Here is a 16332-nt window from a genome sequence, read left to right as displayed (position 1 = left end):
CTTCTTCATTAAGGACAGCCCCTTGAGATAGGCCATCTTGTTTTCAATGGGGTCCATATGGGAGTGAAAGTACAAAATATGCCAGCTAGGATATTAATGTGAGCAAATAAGACATGAATCATTATTTGAACAGGGTGTAATGAGCTTAAGCTTTCACATATTTTAGATTCTAATGTTGGCTATAACCCCTACAGCTTACTATTCATTTTCCAGATATTTTCTTGAATGTGAAATATTATTTACAATTAGTCTGCATAAGATTAGAGTGTATAATTATGTTTATTGATTTGAGGGTACATCCTTTGCTCATTATCACTAAAAATCATTTTCATCAAACTTGTAGGATCAACCAATCACGGCTTTTGAAATGATGAGTCATATCTAGCAACGGGGTCAACCACACCTCCTCACTAAGATAGGATTTTTCATCCATTCCTTGCTCAGAGTTCACTCAAAATGTTCTGGAATCACTTCTAAGCTAAAACTCCTGGCAAGGAATTTTTAGGTAAAGTTAGGAGCTCTCTGAGAGGATTCTCAGAATCTTTAGGGATACAGGCCCAGGATCTTAGATCCAGGCATCTAAGCATCAGAATTTGTTCCTGATCACAGTCACTCGGATCTTTATGCTTGCCCATTTTTCCTGCTTCCAACACATCGTCTTTGAGAACTGACTGTTCACTTGCCACTGTAACAAAATAATCTCTTTATAATAATAATAATATCATTAGCCAATAAACATGCAAATTACTTTTATGGCTGGTTAGATCTATGATTGTATTCACTGCAGCAGATCCTTTCGTTTGGGTAAGTGGTGAGGTAGGGTATCCATCAGTCAGAATTGGATATTTGTGAGCCAAGTCAAAACTTTGAGCTCAGTCATGTTTCCGAAACCCTTCCTAAACATTTTTTGCAGTGTCACTACTTGAACCTGCCAAGAGACCACTGACATTTAGGAATACATTACCATGGTTATTCATAAAAGGGTGTACTTAGTCTGCAACAATTCACTGATTTCTCCACCAATAACAAGGCAAAAACTTTTTTTTGAAAAATATATACGACTCTTTATTTAGCCATGTAAATATTTACAGTTTTTTTTTAAGGCACACAAATAGTCATTTCATTAATACAATCAAAATTATAAAAGCCAATAAAATTTTCTAGTGGAGAAGGCTGTTTGGTCTTCTCTCTCTCTTTTGGCATTCAATACTTTATAAAACATGTGCAAGGACCACAGACAAAGTGACCTACATCGCGCAACAAAGGAGACCGATATAAAAATTCCACATAACTACAATAAAAAGATTTTTCTAGCAATAAAGACTTCTTTTAAATGTGCAAATAGTTTTTGAGTAAGTGGAACTCAGAGGCGTCGGATACTGCGTTTGCTCCGAGGGGAACCTGCTATAGGGACAGACTGGAAGTGTGACGATGCCTTTATTATGCCACGCTGGCAGGGGGTGGACCCGTGGTACGCTGACTGGCACAGAGAGCAGAAGTCAAAAGCACAGCTAGGCCGCAAACACACCGCCCTTTTCATGGCAGCATCATACCGCGCAGGAGAACCGCAAAGACGGCAACTTCTCAAAGCCTCATGCCTTTTGAGAGATTTAGTAGCCTAGGGGGAAAAAAACGGCTTGTTAGTTTAAGTGACCGGCAATGAACAAGAAATGCTGTTATACCCACTGTAAAACTCATTCCTGACCCAATTTGATTTCACAACTAAATTATGTACAATGTGATGTATAAACCTAAGACAAACCTCAAACACACAAGAACTCCTGCTTACCTCATGAAACTCTGTAAAGCGACTTGGCTTGGTGGAAGTTCTTGATTCATCTGTTTGGCTGTTGCTCTTCTTTGTGGCTTTGTGCCCTGGTGTAGAGGAAGCTACAGACTGCAGGCAAGAAAACACCATCCTGCTAACACCAAAGTCTCTGGTTAAAGACCCTGTCAACCTTCCCGAATCCTGCACACAAAACGAGAGTTCATGTGAAATGAGACAAGTCTGGAAAATAATCAATCCTCATGTTTGACTAATTCATCAGGAAATGCTCCTTACCCTTAACATTTGCTCTGCTGCTCTGCACCTCTGAACAACCTTCGTGTCTTGGTGAAGGATTTTCCGCCATGTCTTACTCACTTTTTTACAGCTGTAGAAGTAAGATTTTCAGTCAGTACAGCTTATTTATTTGTTTAATTTTTTCTTAGGGTTAATTTATGTATAAGGCAGAAAATACCTACCTTATCAAGTCACAATCCCCGAGTAGGCCCAAGATCCTGGTAAGGATGTGCTTCATGTCTTTTTTCAACAGACCAGACAAAATGTCCACGTAGTCCCGGCCCATCTTTGAGCCGATGATGTTATGGATTCCATAGCACTCAGCTAGCTTATTAATGACAGTCCAGTCATAGCTTTGACTTTTCTTGTAGGTTTTTGCCAACTGTCTGCATACTTCCTGCTGGAACTTCAGCACAGGAAGGCAAGTTGATTTAGAGTCAGAATGACCTGGAGACAGTCTGCTTTCCTTTTCATCCACACATTTCTCTGGAGTGTTTGTACAATGTGTGTCACCATCAAAGTGCTCAAGTTGGCTGTTGTGAAGGGAGAGATAGCCGCTGTCTTCAGCGAGACTGGAGCTGCTCAGGAGACCTTCGTCATCAGACAGCAGCACATCTACAGAACCGGGCTTTTCCTTGCAGTTCTCCTTGTTATGAGGCCCTTTAGGGTTGTTTTCCAGATGCGGAGAGGAGATGGATGAAGGCAGGCAGGACGATGGCGCGCATTGCTTCAGCCCTTTTAACTCTTCAGCTTTGTCTTCTGGAGCTCTGCTGCGGGTCAAACACTTCATAGCGATGCCTTTACACTTTGGTCAGCACAAAACTAGAAAGCAATAAAAAAAAGACACAGAATACTTGAATATCACTTTAAATAAAAGAAAATAAACATGACAAAAAAATAAATATCACGAGAAACAAACACAGTCGTTTAGCTAACAATGATAACGGGCTGCAGAAACTAGTCACTTTTATATCGAACTCGGTTTGTTTTTGCTACTAAATTAGAGAGTACTAACAACCTATCAATGTAAAAAAACAAACTAATAATTATATTTACTAGCTAACTTGCAGAAAACGTAGGTCTGTAGAAAAGACGTTAACAAAACATTACTTAAACCTCGAATAAGATTAGAAACGCAAGTTCCTTGTGATTGCAACTATGGCTGTTTTTTAGTAGCTTCCAAAATAAACATTAATTCATTTTTTATATTTAATTTAGATAATGTTTTAATTTGCGCGCCTAAGAAGGCTAACTTAGTGTAGCCACATCACTGAGCTAGCTGCTGCATTGCTGGACCAGTTAAAAGGCTAACTCGCAGCATTAGCTTCGTGTTTAATGGCGGGATTTAGCCAAAGACAAGAGCACAGCTTCTAATTAGAGTCTCAAAATATAAAACAATAGCGTCACTTCATATGTATATATAAACATATATAAATAACACTAAAGCCTTGTTTCTGTGGACACGTTAGTGAACTGTATGTCGTGGTTTAACTAGCCGGCCTCATCTTATCAGTGTGCAGTCGCCGTTAATGCAGTAAATGTACAGTGTGAAGCATAAGCCAACAAAATAAGTAGTATAGCTTACCTCTAAAATAAAGCTCCAGGGTTTTTATGCGAGCTGTAAAAACGTATACACTGTTCTGGCGCGGATTACTGTACTCTAACTCAACATAGTCGATTTACGCGGTCAAATCCGGACACCACTAACTAATGAAAGCAGAGGGAAAAAGCGCCAGTTAATACATAGTTTGAATTTCGCGTCAAAAAACGCGCAAACCAATCAGAACACAACAAAGTACCTTTAACCACCATATAGCCAATTGGAGCTTTCGGCGATACGCGCACGCGCTCCGCTCCGAATTGCACAAGACACTCATGCGCGCCGCTCCAAGTTTACAAGAGCCGCCCTCTAACGCTGCTATTGGCTGATAAGCTCTTTCTCACAAGCAGTTGGTGTCTTTCACTCGCCAGATTTTGGATCCGTCTAAGCCGCTCGTGGCGAAAGAGGTGGGATTTGCCTTAATTCTGATATTTAAAAAAATAATCCATTTGTGTATGTTTATATAAACGATTTATTTCGTCTGATTAAGGAACACGTATTTAGTTCTATATAACTTTCCAACTATATCCTGGTATTATCTAACTTATACATAGTGCCTCGCAAAAGTATTCACACCCACTGAACTTTTCCACATTTTGACAGGTTACAACCACAAAGAAAAATTTATCTAATTGGGATTTTATTAAAAAGACCGAAAGTGGCACATAATTGTGAAATATCTGAAAAGTGTGGTGTGCATTTGTATTCAGCCCCATTTACTCTGGTACCCCTAACTAAAATCCACTGAAACTAACTGCCTTCAGAAGTCACCTAATTAGTAAACAGAGTGCACCTGTGTGTAATTTAATCTCAGTATAAATACAGCTGTACTGTGAAGCCCTCAGAAGTGTGTTAGAGAACATTAGTGAATAAACAGCATCTTGAAGACCAAAGAACACACCAGACAGGTCAGGGATAAAGTTATGGAGAAGTTGAAAGCAGGGTTACGTTATAAATTAATATCCCAAGCCTTGAACATCTCATGGAGCACTGTACAGTCCATCATCCAGAAATGGAAATAGTTGTGCACTCTACAAATTAGATGAAAACGTGTTGGGAGTCTGCAAAAGACTTGAGACTGGGGCAGAGGTTCACCATCCAGCAAGACAATGACCCTGAACATACTGCCAGCGCTACAATGGAATATTCATGTGTTAGAATGGCCCAGTCAAAGTCCAGACCTAAATCCAATTGAGAATCTGTGGCGAGACTTGAAGAAAAATCGCTGTTCACAGATGCTCGCCATCCAATCTGACTGAGCTTGAACTATTTTGCAAAGAAGAATGGGCAAATAATTCACTCTCTAGATGTGCAAAGCTGGTAGACACATACCCCAAAAGACTTGCAGCTATAATTGCAGCAAAAGGTGGTTCTACAAAGTATTGACTCAGTGGGGCTGAATACAAATGCACACCACACGTTTCAGATATTCATTTGAAGAAAAAAGAAAAAAAAACATTGACAGCATTTATCATTTCCCTTCCACTTCACAATTATGCAATAATACATTTTTGTTTGTGGTTGTAACATGTCAAAATGTGAAAAAGTTCAGTGGGTATAAATACTTTTGCAAGGCACTGTAAAATCAAGGCTACAAAAAAACATGTTTTATGTATTAAACAATGAACTAACTATATTTTCTGTAGTGAACTACAGAGGAATTTTCTTAAACAGTTGGAGCTCTAGAAGTCATTTACAGATGTTTTAAATGTCCTTCTGCTATTGTTACACTTACAGAGACAGGCTTGCATGAGAGTTAAGACCCATTACTAAGGTATTTCACACCTCAAGATGGAATGTAGAAAGTGCCTGATAAAGGTTTCTCTGCTTAGAATAGGATTCTCAATGTTTCCAACACCTTTTTCCAACAAAACTACAGACTAGTCAAAGGGTCACCCTCACAAAGCGTATCCAGTGCCATTTAGTCTAATGCTTAACATGACAAAAGACAGTTCCCATGACCACAACCCTGGGCCTGTTTATGATCTGTTTTACTCAATGTGAAACATTTTGCTGAACCAGATTTACTGGATTTATGCTTTGATGGTTTGGCCACTTGCTTCTGTTTTTGGTGGTAGACATAAGATTATTATGATTAATGATAGCACACTGAGATTTTAAATATAGTAATCTATTATATTAAGCTACTAGTAATCTAGAATCTGGGAAATCAAGTCATTCCAGATTCAAATTTTCTGGAATTTTCATCCTGACTTCAGGTCCTTCAGGCTTTTTCTTTTGAAACATTCAGAAGGATTTAGAACATCGGGGTTTAGCGTTGTCAGTGCCATCCTTTAGAGATCTTTCAGTGCAGATATATAGGACAGAATTTAAAAAGCATGAGGAATATCTGTTCAGTATTGGTGTCCTGTTAAAAAAAAAAATTCTGTTAGCAAAACTAAACAGAGAACTGTGACTGTCACTACCATGAGAAACGGTCAAACAATACATTTAAAAGAAAGTATTTATTCAGTATTTTAAATTAATATCATATATATATAGTTCTTGATTTCAGTCATTGACCTTCAACAATGTCCATGAGGGTTTCCTGTTCTGAAAACTGCTGCAGAGACACGCTCATCTCGTCCAGCAGCTCCTCCCCTAATAAAAATCCCTGTACGTCATGCACAGTTTTCCCAATCCGATGGTCGGTGACCCGATCTTGTGCAAAGTTGTAAGTCCTTATTTTTTCTGATCTGCCTTTGGTGCCAATCTGTTACAACAAAGAGGTGAAGATATATAGACTTGGGAAAAGTTATGCATTTTATCAGTTAATATTTTTGTTTATTACAACAATTTGATCTGCTCCGAATAACACAAATATGCAATGGATATGTTTGTGACATACAAAATGCAAACATTTCAGATTTATACATGATTGCTTTTATGTTCTCTGCTCTCTGTTCTGTTACTTTAAACATTTCTTTTAATCCCTAATGAAGCTTAAACCCATGTTGGGAAATTCAACCTGAGCTCAGGCCTGATGTACATTTCTGTGCGTCACTTTCTGGAAAGTTTGCGTCCAGATGTTTCCTATCCCTGTCTGCCAACATAATTGGCAGTGCATAATGCCATCTTGTGCACTAGGGGGCAGTGTCGGGTTTACAGTACATATCCAGACAACAAATCAAAAGAAAGTCTGACTCATCATTTTAGCTGATAATGTGCTGCAGAATCTAACACTTACAGTGTCGCTCGAAAGTTTGGACACCCCAGGTAAAAAAATTGTATTAATGTGCATAAAGAAGCCAAGAAAAGATGGAAAAATCTCCAAAAGGCATCAAATTAAAGATATGACATTCAAAAGGCATCAAATTACAGATTAATATGTCAAAAAAAGTTACATTTTATTTCCATCATTTACACTTTCAAAATAACAGAAAACAAACAAAAAAAAGGTGCCTGCAAAAGTTTGGGCACTTTTGGAGAAACTTCTTTTTGACATAAGAATGTCTAATCTGTAATTTGATGCCTTTTGGAGATTTTTAATTTGATGCCTTTTGGACATTAATACACATTTTTTACCTGGGGTGCCCAAACTTTCAAGCCCTACTGTAAAAAAAATAATCGATGTTTAAACTGCCTATTGTTCTTCAAAATAATCCTTCAGGTCTTGCAAATTCTTTGCTTTTCCAACATCTGCAGCATATTTGACCCCTTTCCAACAGAGAGCATCTGGATTTGAGATGAATCTTTTCATACAGAGGACAACTACAAAAGCTGCAAACATTCACTGATGCTCATGAAAGCAACACGATACATTAGGATCTAAGGGGGTGCAAACTTTTGCACAGCACTATTAGTGTAAATTCAAACTTTGTTTATGATCTTCTAATTTCCATTTAATTCTACACTTCCAGAAGATATTTACGTTTCCTAGAAGACAAATTATTAATTTATTCTGATTATCCTGATAAAAAGTTTGTGCTCACTGGCTCTTAATGTGAACTTTTGAACATCAGTGAATGTCTGCACCTTTTTCTGAGGTGGAAATTATACACGACTCATCACAGTTAGATGGCAAGCAGAAATGAAGACATCACTCCAAGCTCTGAGCTCCTTTCTAAGTAAATTAAATTCAGCATACTATGAAAAGTTCTGTTGAAGCAAAAAGTATTATTGTCACAGCACAGTTTTTTTTAAAATTGATCCTTGTGTCCACATCTCTTTCACCAACGAATCCTTAAACTGCTCGGTTGAGCTTTTGTATGTTTAGATTTAGCCAATAAGAAGAATTGTTAGGGGTCTTATTGCTAGGGCTTAAAGATTAAATACATAAATTAATTTTTAAAAAAAATCCGTGGCAGATCCACCATAATTAATTAGAATTATTAATTAATTCTAAATTAATTTAGAATTATTTCTAATAAATAAATAAATAAGTTATTTTGTCTCTGATAGTTGAAGTGTACCTATAATGAAAATTACAGGTGCCTCTCATCTTTTTAAGTAGGAGAACTTGCACAATTGGTGGCTGACTAAATACTTTTTGGCTCCACTGTACACACTAATCACATTTAGAAAATATTTGAAAATAGATCTGAGTCATTTCAATCCGTTCAGTTGATTTCATGATTAAATGATTCATCCAGATGTGTTTACTCATGTTTTCTGCTGCACGTTTTACCTAAAAGGATTCAGCCCAATTATGTAGCCGTCTAAGATAGACAACATACAACTCAGTGTAAAATAATCTTGTTTTTCACAAAATGCTTGCACGTCTTGCACGAGTTCTGCAACCGGATTCACATGCAGTCCAACACGGAGTACTACTGTAAGCATCGATAAACAAAACTTTCCAGCACTTCTTCAATTCACAGATGTTTAGAAACTATTAACTTTTTAATAGATTATTAAAAAAATTATAATAAATAGTCTTTTTGGAAATTCTGAAATTGATTATGAAAATCTAAGTATGGGAATATAGTGCTTTGGGTTATACATTTTACATTTGTGGCACTGATCAATAATGACTCGGTGAAGATTGAATCATTTGTGAACGAACATATTTGAAGTGTACCTGGAGTTTGCGGGCCTGGTATCTCTTGCTTGTCTCCTCTTCCAGTTTTGCACTATAGAGCTTGGCCCTCAACACCTTCATGGCCTTCTCTTTGTTTTTGATCTGAGATCGCTCCTGCTGACACTCTGACACTGTGCCTGCAATTCCAACAACATTTACCTTCAATATTCAAGATTTTTTTTATTTGCAATGAAAAAATTTTACCTATTCCTCCTTAGACGGTGCAGATAACAATAGAAGTCTAAATTTACGAAAAAAAGAATCAATAGAAAATAATAATGAAAAAAGAACAGCAATAGTTCTAAACATCATAGTATTAAACACTATGATGTTTTAACATGTTGCATGATGTCCCCTTTCCAGAAAGAGCAACTCATTGCACACAACTGCCAGAATTATTTGAAGAGCTCCATCATATAAAGAAGGTTGAGGAATAATTGACCTGTTGGTAAATGGACGATCCTTACAGCACTGTCAGTTGTGTTAACATGTTGTCCTCCAGCTCCACTGGCTCTTTTTGTTTCAATCCTCAGGTCTTTGGGGTTAATTGTAAAAGAGATCTGGGAAAGTAAAGCATGAAAAAAAAAATCAGTACCTTTATATCAAGCCATAAGAAAAAAACATGTCCTTATACAATCATTTTCTTTTTTCATTTTCTTTGCAGGCTGTTCAGGGGCATTGCTTAGTTAATAATATATTCATTATGTGCTATGTTCATCACACCTCTGTAGGCTGTGGCAATACTGCCACCGTCATAGTGCTGGTGTGCATTCGGCCCTGTTTTTCTGTCTTCGGGACTCTCTGGACTCGATGGACGCCTGCTTCAAACTTCATCTTTTTATAGCTCAGTGGGCCACTGATGCTGGCTGAGGCATGTCGTACACCCCCTGAGTTCAACAAGCAAATGCATTAGGGTGCACTTATTCATAACTCACTCATACCTTATTCGTAGCTCACAATAATACTACATAGAATTAACAAAGACAGACTTAGATCACTTGGCATGTACTCCAGCATGTCAAAGCCCCAGCCGTGGAAAGCAGCATAATTCTGATACATGTCAAATATCTCTGCTGTAAAAAGCATGGCCTCTTGACCTCCAACCCCAGCAGTGACCTCTAGGACCAGATCGCTCATGTCTGCTTCTTCCTCGGGGATGAGAAGAGAGAGAATCTACATGAATAAAAAAAAAAAAAAAACATGAATGATTTTTGTAGCTTTTTCCTGAAGCATGGATTTGTGGATCTACCCGTTAGTCACGAGACAGTTGTCTACACTGGTGCTCAGATCACTAAAACTGGTCAGTTAAAGCTGGCATGTTTCCACTCTTTAATTTTCACATTCAGTAAGCCTTCCTGTCAGCTCAGACCAGTCTGGCCATTCTACTATGAGCTCTCTCATGACTTTTCTTGACCCACATAACGTCTTTTGCACTGCACAGTCCTGTGCAAACGCTAAATAATCTAAAAGTGTGAAAGCACCCCAAGATCATCAATTTCTGAAATACTCAAGCTAATGCAAGCACATCGAGACCCTTAGATCACATTTTCCCTGTTCTGATGTTTGATGTGAACATTAACTGAAGCTATTGGCCTGGATGTGCATGACTACTAGCTGGTCGGATAACTGCATTAAGGTTTTGCTGCAGAAATATTTGAAATCTGAACATCTGTTTGCGATATAAAGTGGACCTACCGTTTGTTTTAATTCTTGCATGGCTGCCAGACAGTGCTCCCTTTCTGCCTCTGCAAGCTCGCGCATGTCAGGGTCATTTTCTGTAAAGATAAACGTGACATCCAGCAGGTAAGCATCACTTCACCTGACACTTACAACCAAAATACCTGAAGGTCCTTTTCTACCTTTTAGTAATGACTCGGTCTCGTCAAAATCCTTCTGTTTTGATTCCAGCTCCTTGATCTTTTGGACCAGAGGTGCTAAATCAGTCCCTTTTGCCCTTTTTGCTCTCAGCTCCTCATCGTCTGTTTGTGCGCGTGCCGAATTGACAGCCCTCATACACTCGTTATACTCCGTTTCCTGTGACCTCAGATAGTCCTGCAGGGATTTCCTGTTAAACATCTCATCCGCAGTCATGATCTTTGTGACCATTGCCGAGTTTGTTGGATGGAAGTTTCTTTGGCATCTCGAGGTTTGGTAAACAGGAGCTGCACGTGCACGGCTGGGAGTCAGGATCCTGAGCTCGTGCTTCGACAAAGTCCTAATTCCTCGCTTTGTGTACTTTCCTATTGAATTAAACCTGAGCAGCTGCTTAGTGAAACAGACCAGAGCCATCGTGGGAATGTTTTTACTGCTTATACTACATGTCAGAGCCTTTACAACCCCTAACTAACCTACCACGCTTTCAGTACGACAACAATCAGGTCATGCTCTTACTTCCTGGTTAACGTATTTCAAAATAAAAGTCTCTGTTTTACCGGTGAATAGCGTAATTTTATTTATTTATTTATTTATTTATTTATTTATTTATTTATTTATTTATTTATTTATTTGGTACTACTCTAGAACAAAAATTACAGCAGAATTTGAGTCTCTGTTAATAACCTTTCTGAAAAAATTTTTATTCTTTCATATTATTTTCGGCGATATTATTAGTGAATTTTCCCATTCATTAAACAAAATGAAGCACTAAATAAACATTTCTTTAATAATTTTTTTATGTGTTCGAGCAGGAAAAAGTGCAGAGCAGATTTTACTCCATGGAAAAGCAGTGATTTATTTATTCAGTCAATTTGTTTGGCAGGGAGAAGATTCAGAGCGCACGGTATATTTCGTATGATAGCGGATCAGTTCTGATCTCAGGTCTGTGTGGAGCATCACATGTTTTCCCTGCGTTCCTCTTCTCCTGCTTACTCTCAGGAAGGTGGGTTGTTTATAAAAAACTGCACTTAGCTGTAAATGAGTGTGGGAATGAGACTGTGCATAATACTGTGCAATGTGATGGATTACTGTTTAATTTATTGGATGACCTTCAATAACATTGCTGTTACACACACACACACAAACACACACACACACACACACACACACATTATGTGAGAATAATCAGTTTTGCAACACACATGTTTACATGTCATATTTGGTCAAGAAACAGAGCAGGAGGAGACCCAAGAAGCAGAGCAGGAGGAGAGTGGCTGAGATCGGTTCTGGTTATTCTGTATTTTACTGTTTGTTTCCAACCACACAAATATTCCTCTAAAGTTTTATGTTAAAGCAGGTGTTATCTAAGTATGACGATGCTTTTGTGCATAAGGCAAAATCATTGAAGACACGCAGTAGATGTAAATACCTAGGTGCCAGAATGTGTCCTTGTACACTGAGCGATGGCGGGTTTTTAGTCGAGCAGTGCTAGAGGATCAGAGGGAGCAAGATACGAGGGGGTGTGATGAGTGCTTTGATGTAAGTGGGTGCTAGTCTATTTTTGGCTTTTGTGCAACATCCCGCTGATGTTGTAAAGGAGAAACTGGCATTACTGTGCCAGACTAGTTAGAGGAAAAGGACAATTACTTGTCAATGGTACCAGGATAGTTTGAGGAAAAGAACAGTTACTTGTCCATGGTACCAGGAGAGTTAAAGAGAAAAGGACAGCTGGTTTTCCATGGACTGAATGAATGACATCAACAGGACATAATAGAAGTAGAGATGTTATAGTAGGCTATTCTGATTTGTACTGTTTGTTTTAAAATGTACAAATATTTTTTGAAATCATTTTCCTTAAATTGAAGCAGGTGTTTAATCTAATATATTGGCAAGAGTGACATCTCCTTTATCATTTGTAATGTTGCTCCCATTTAAAACAGTCCGGCTCAAGCCCAGCCATTTTTAGGGTCATGATTGAGGACAATGTCCCGTCCAGAGACAAGCGGTTTCGTGTTGAGGTTTTGTTCAAACCGACTTTTGTTCAACTGATTATTTGGGAAACATTCTCTAACAGCAGTCAAAATGTCATTGTGTGCGTCAAATAAGTTGTAACATTAAAACAGGAGATCATGACTTACTCTGTGCTCAAAGTGATGCTCGCAGTTACAGAGGTTTTCTCTGTGTGAAGAAGTATGATGCTGAACAATTCCAGGATATGCTTTTTCATTGGTTGTTGCGTTAAATCTTACCTAGATACAATAGTGCTACTTTCTGATTGGCTATTGTGTAGCCTCTTTTTTTTTTTTTTTTTTTTGATTGGCTGATAAGTGTCAGGCTCAACTAAGAGCTCCATTATGAACATATAGGCCTACACAGCTAATTAGCAATAAATAATGTCTGTTGTGTGTTATTTAAGACACATAGCCTTTAAATGGATTAAAAGCCTGCAGCACACAATTGCCCAGAATGTCTTTGTATGCTGAAAATGAAAATATTTACCAAGGTCAGAGTGGGAGAACTGGATGGCACAGAGCCCTGACCTCAACATCACCGAATACTTTTCGGATGAATTGGAAGGCAGACTGCCCTCCAGACCTCTTCACTAATGCTCTTGTCGATTAATGAGCACAAATCCCCGCATGCATGCTTCAAAATCGAAGAGAGACTAAATCTATAATGGGATGTTTAGCCACTGTTTACAGTATTTGTGTCACTGATCAACTGTCCACATACCTTTTAACTCCATGGTGTATTTTGGCAAAAGTCATAAATTTTGGCTGCTGCTTCTGTGATTTTATGTATTTTGATTATTATATTTTTGGTTAGCTACATATACCTTATTGTAGAGAGAACGCTATTTATTCACACACTGTGGTGTCACCCAGATGACAATAGATTTCCTTTTGAGTCTGGTTCCTCTTGAGGCTGCTTTCTCATGTCGTTTTAATGAGTATATTTTCACAGTATTTATATTTCTGTAAAGTTGCTTTCAGACAATGTACAAATAAAACTGAATTGAATTGTAATAGTTCTGTTTACTTTTTAGCTGATTAGGTCCTAACTTAAAGCATGGGACTTTGTCACCACATTTAAATGTTACACATTCATACTAATGCCTCTACCTTTTTTTTGTTTGTTTTCTGTCTGTCTCAGTAATTATAGTTCACGATTTAACCAGTCGATGGCAGCAGTATTCCTCACTTCATTCTGTCTTTAGTTTAAGGTTCAGTATGTAAATTGATGCCTGGTGGTTATTCATGTAGCAGTTAGACATCTGTCCTTCAGGATCCAATCTTTTTGACTTATTGTTTTTGTTTTATGATTTGTGTGTGAAAGCTTGTATACTTGTAAAACAAATTCTTTTCAATTTCTTTTTTGCGCTTAGTTCTGTGTTGTCTTATGTAGCTTTATGTCCTTATGTAGCAGCAGGGTACTGGAGGAAATGTTGTTTCATGTGTGCAGGTGTACTGCATCAGCTACATATGGTCGAAATGAAAAGAAAAGCCTCTTTACTTGACTTGAAAACAAGCTCACAAACTGATCTGAAATGGCTGTACACCATCTCATTCGTGTATACATCTATTCAGCCAATCACGTCGCAGCGTTACAGTGCATACAAAAATACAACGAGAACTGAAACATTCTGCAGACGTTTTTTTACGCAGAAAGAATACAGGCTTACTAGAAACTGGGTTAATCCTCTGTATGGTTTCGTGTGATCTATTCAAGGATTGATTATGGGAATTTCCTCGGTATTGTCAAACAACCCAACTATTTGCTACCTCAGTTGTTTGACAATACAGACGAAGATTGAAGGAAATTAAATGTCAGCTCTTGTTTTTAACATGTAATGGAAGTCTATGAGTATGTACTGTACATGTGCTTCACAGCTGTCCTGCATCACGCACGTTTCACTCGCATCACAACTTTTTGCTGTCATTTTAATTGAAAGTTTACAACTGTAAAGTTTTATGTAAACCTGTGCTCATGGTAGTCTTTGATTTTTGTTTTTGAATGACAGGAAAGGAACTTGATGTAGTCTTCACCAAAGAGTGATTATATCAGCTACTATATCATTCCTGGCAGCTCAAACCAATCATCCTCTAATTTACAAGACATTTTTATCCACAGGACTGTCACTAACACAGTGCTTTTATGTTTTTTTGCATTACTTTGTATAAACACTTGAAACTGTGTGCAAGTCCTCGGAAATCACCAATCCATCTAGCACCAACAACCGTGCCACAGTTACATGCTAGTGTTTCTAATAAAATGAATGGTAAGTATGTATGTTTTGTGAATTCTATTTAATATAGTTAAATGTCATTCCTGGGAGCACTTTGGCTTATTTCAGCTCTATTTATAAAAGCAGGAATATTAATGCCACATTGGAGATCACTGTCTGTGTGACTGTGGGTCAGTGCCAGATTTTATTGGTGTGGGAAATGAACATGGGAAATTTAAACATGATGTACTAAAGATTTAAACAACATTTTAATGGTTTTCTCAAGCTTTTTCAGTTCCCTGTGTGTGTTGTCATTTCACTGTCACTGAACACACCACAAAGCTGCTTGCTGACTACTCATGTATGCTGAACGATGCCTGGAAACAACACTGATCAAAGTCGAGCAACCAAGCAGAAAGAAAAGTCACATCTGACGTTGACTTTTTTCTGACCTTGACCAAAAGTTCAAGCAGTTTCTAGAGATTACAGAGTTTCCATGTTGCTCAGCCAGTTTAAAATACTCTTGACATTATGACATTGTGCTTTGTAATGCTTCCTCATAAGTGTTGATTTTTAATTGATTGCACAGCTAATGGGAAAGCTAATTCAGAGAATTGTAGCTGCGTTCACGATCAAGGCTGAATGTGGAGCTGGCAGCTTTTTTTTTTATGTGTAGCAGCTTTGCATGTGAAAGAGGGAAAGGAGAAACGTACGTGTATAGCTTAATGGCTCAGACTGGAAGTTCTTGTTCTATCTTGGTGTTGAACAAATATCCAAATTTTGACCTTTGGCTTGTCCTCATGAGGAAAACTGACTTTTATTTTTTCACAAAATCTCTGCAGCCCAAGAAGCTAAAAGAGCAAAATGGTTTTGATTACAGAGGCAAAAGTTAGTTAGATTTAGGTGTGAATTCATAGTACGAATTAGTTGCATTATTATGCCAGTGGTCTGAAAAACCACTTTGGAGGAAGCCCAGTGGGCAAAACTGGTGCTGTTCCTATAAACATTGTGACATTAAAGTAACGGAAGCACATCCCTGTGTGTCTGTGTCTGTGTCTGTCTGTGTCTGTGTCTGTGTGTGTGTGTGTGTGTGTGTGTGTGTGTGTGGTTTATACACATACATATAGAGATGCTTATGCAACAGTGTATAGTATACAGTATATAGCCAGCTGCAACAAGGTCATTCTGTTGTTTATTTCCAAGGACGCATACGTTTTGATTAATCTTAATATTTTTATTAAGACAGGGTTTTTCTTTGGTCAAAATTGCTCTTCGGTGGTGGCTGACCGACATGGGCATCCACACACAGCAAAAAGTACCCTACATGATCCGCAAGCCCAATATTGACAATAAATGTTAAATTTAAAATAAGTACAAAGAAACAGTTAGTAATCTTTTTTCATGAATAAATAGGATAAGTTACATCACAGTCAGGCTAGATAGTAAAAGAAAGCGATTACAAATTATTTTACATGTAAACATCATCGATACCAAAATATATTTGAAATGTCAAAGGTATCACAATTTATCTATTTACAAATATCACAGCC

The 16332-nt window shown here is 37.9% G+C and overlaps 1 protein-coding gene across 6 annotated transcripts; it reads right to left on the bottom strand.

The window, feature by feature from the left end:
• Nucleotides 1-1038: 1038 nt before the first annotated feature.
• Nucleotides 1039-11096, bottom strand: LOC113655339 (mitochondrial translational release factor 1-like). 6 transcript variants are annotated; one of them, XR_007140458.1, is made up of 9 exons: nt 10542-11096; nt 10378-10457; nt 9672-9855; nt 9406-9569; nt 9125-9242; nt 8683-8819; nt 6186-6375; nt 3648-3769; nt 2265-2884 (listed from the first exon to the last, which is right to left on the bottom strand). XR_007140458.1 is itself a non-coding variant. In XM_047812839.1 (8 exons), the coding sequence occupies exons 1-8, from the start codon at nt 10969-10971 to the stop codon at nt 2874-2876; spliced, it is 1314 nt and encodes a 437-aa protein (XP_047668795.1). In that variant the 5' UTR covers nt 10972-11096; the 3' UTR covers nt 2741-2873. The 6 variants fall into 6 exon arrangements, 5 of the variants coding, with proteins under 5 accessions (XP_027021636.1, XP_047668796.1, XP_027021635.1 ...); XM_047812839.1 differs by lacking the exon at nt 3648-3769 and having other exon boundaries at nt 2741-2884; XM_027165832.2 differs by lacking the exons at nt 2265-2884; nt 3648-3769 and adding an exon at nt 5214-6030.
• Nucleotides 11097-16332: the final 5236 nt, after the last annotated feature.

The sequence above is a fragment of the Tachysurus fulvidraco genome, chromosome 4 (assembly GCF_022655615.1).
Source record: "Tachysurus fulvidraco isolate hzauxx_2018 chromosome 4, HZAU_PFXX_2.0, whole genome shotgun sequence".
In the NCBI taxonomy this organism is placed as follows: domain Eukaryota; kingdom Metazoa; phylum Chordata; class Actinopteri; order Siluriformes; family Bagridae; genus Tachysurus; species Tachysurus fulvidraco.
The sequence above is the reverse complement of the archived record's forward strand: the minus strand, read 5'-3'. Positions and strand labels throughout refer to the sequence as shown.

Excerpts from the sequence above, each read along its gene's own strand:
- LOC113655339 (XM_027165832.2), bottom strand. The coding sequence starts at position 10,971 with ATGGCTCTGGTCTGTTTCACTAAGCAGCTGCTCAGGTTTAATTCAATA. Across the intron at positions 9,243-9,405 it reads TATTGCCACAGCCTACAGAG|ATCTCTTTTACAATTAACCC; the intron begins GTGTGATGAACA and ends TTACTTTCCCAG. Across the intron at positions 8,820-9,124 it reads GATCGTCCATTTACCAACAG|GCACAGTGTCAGAGTGTCAG; the intron begins GTCAATTATTCC and ends TTGGAATTGCAG.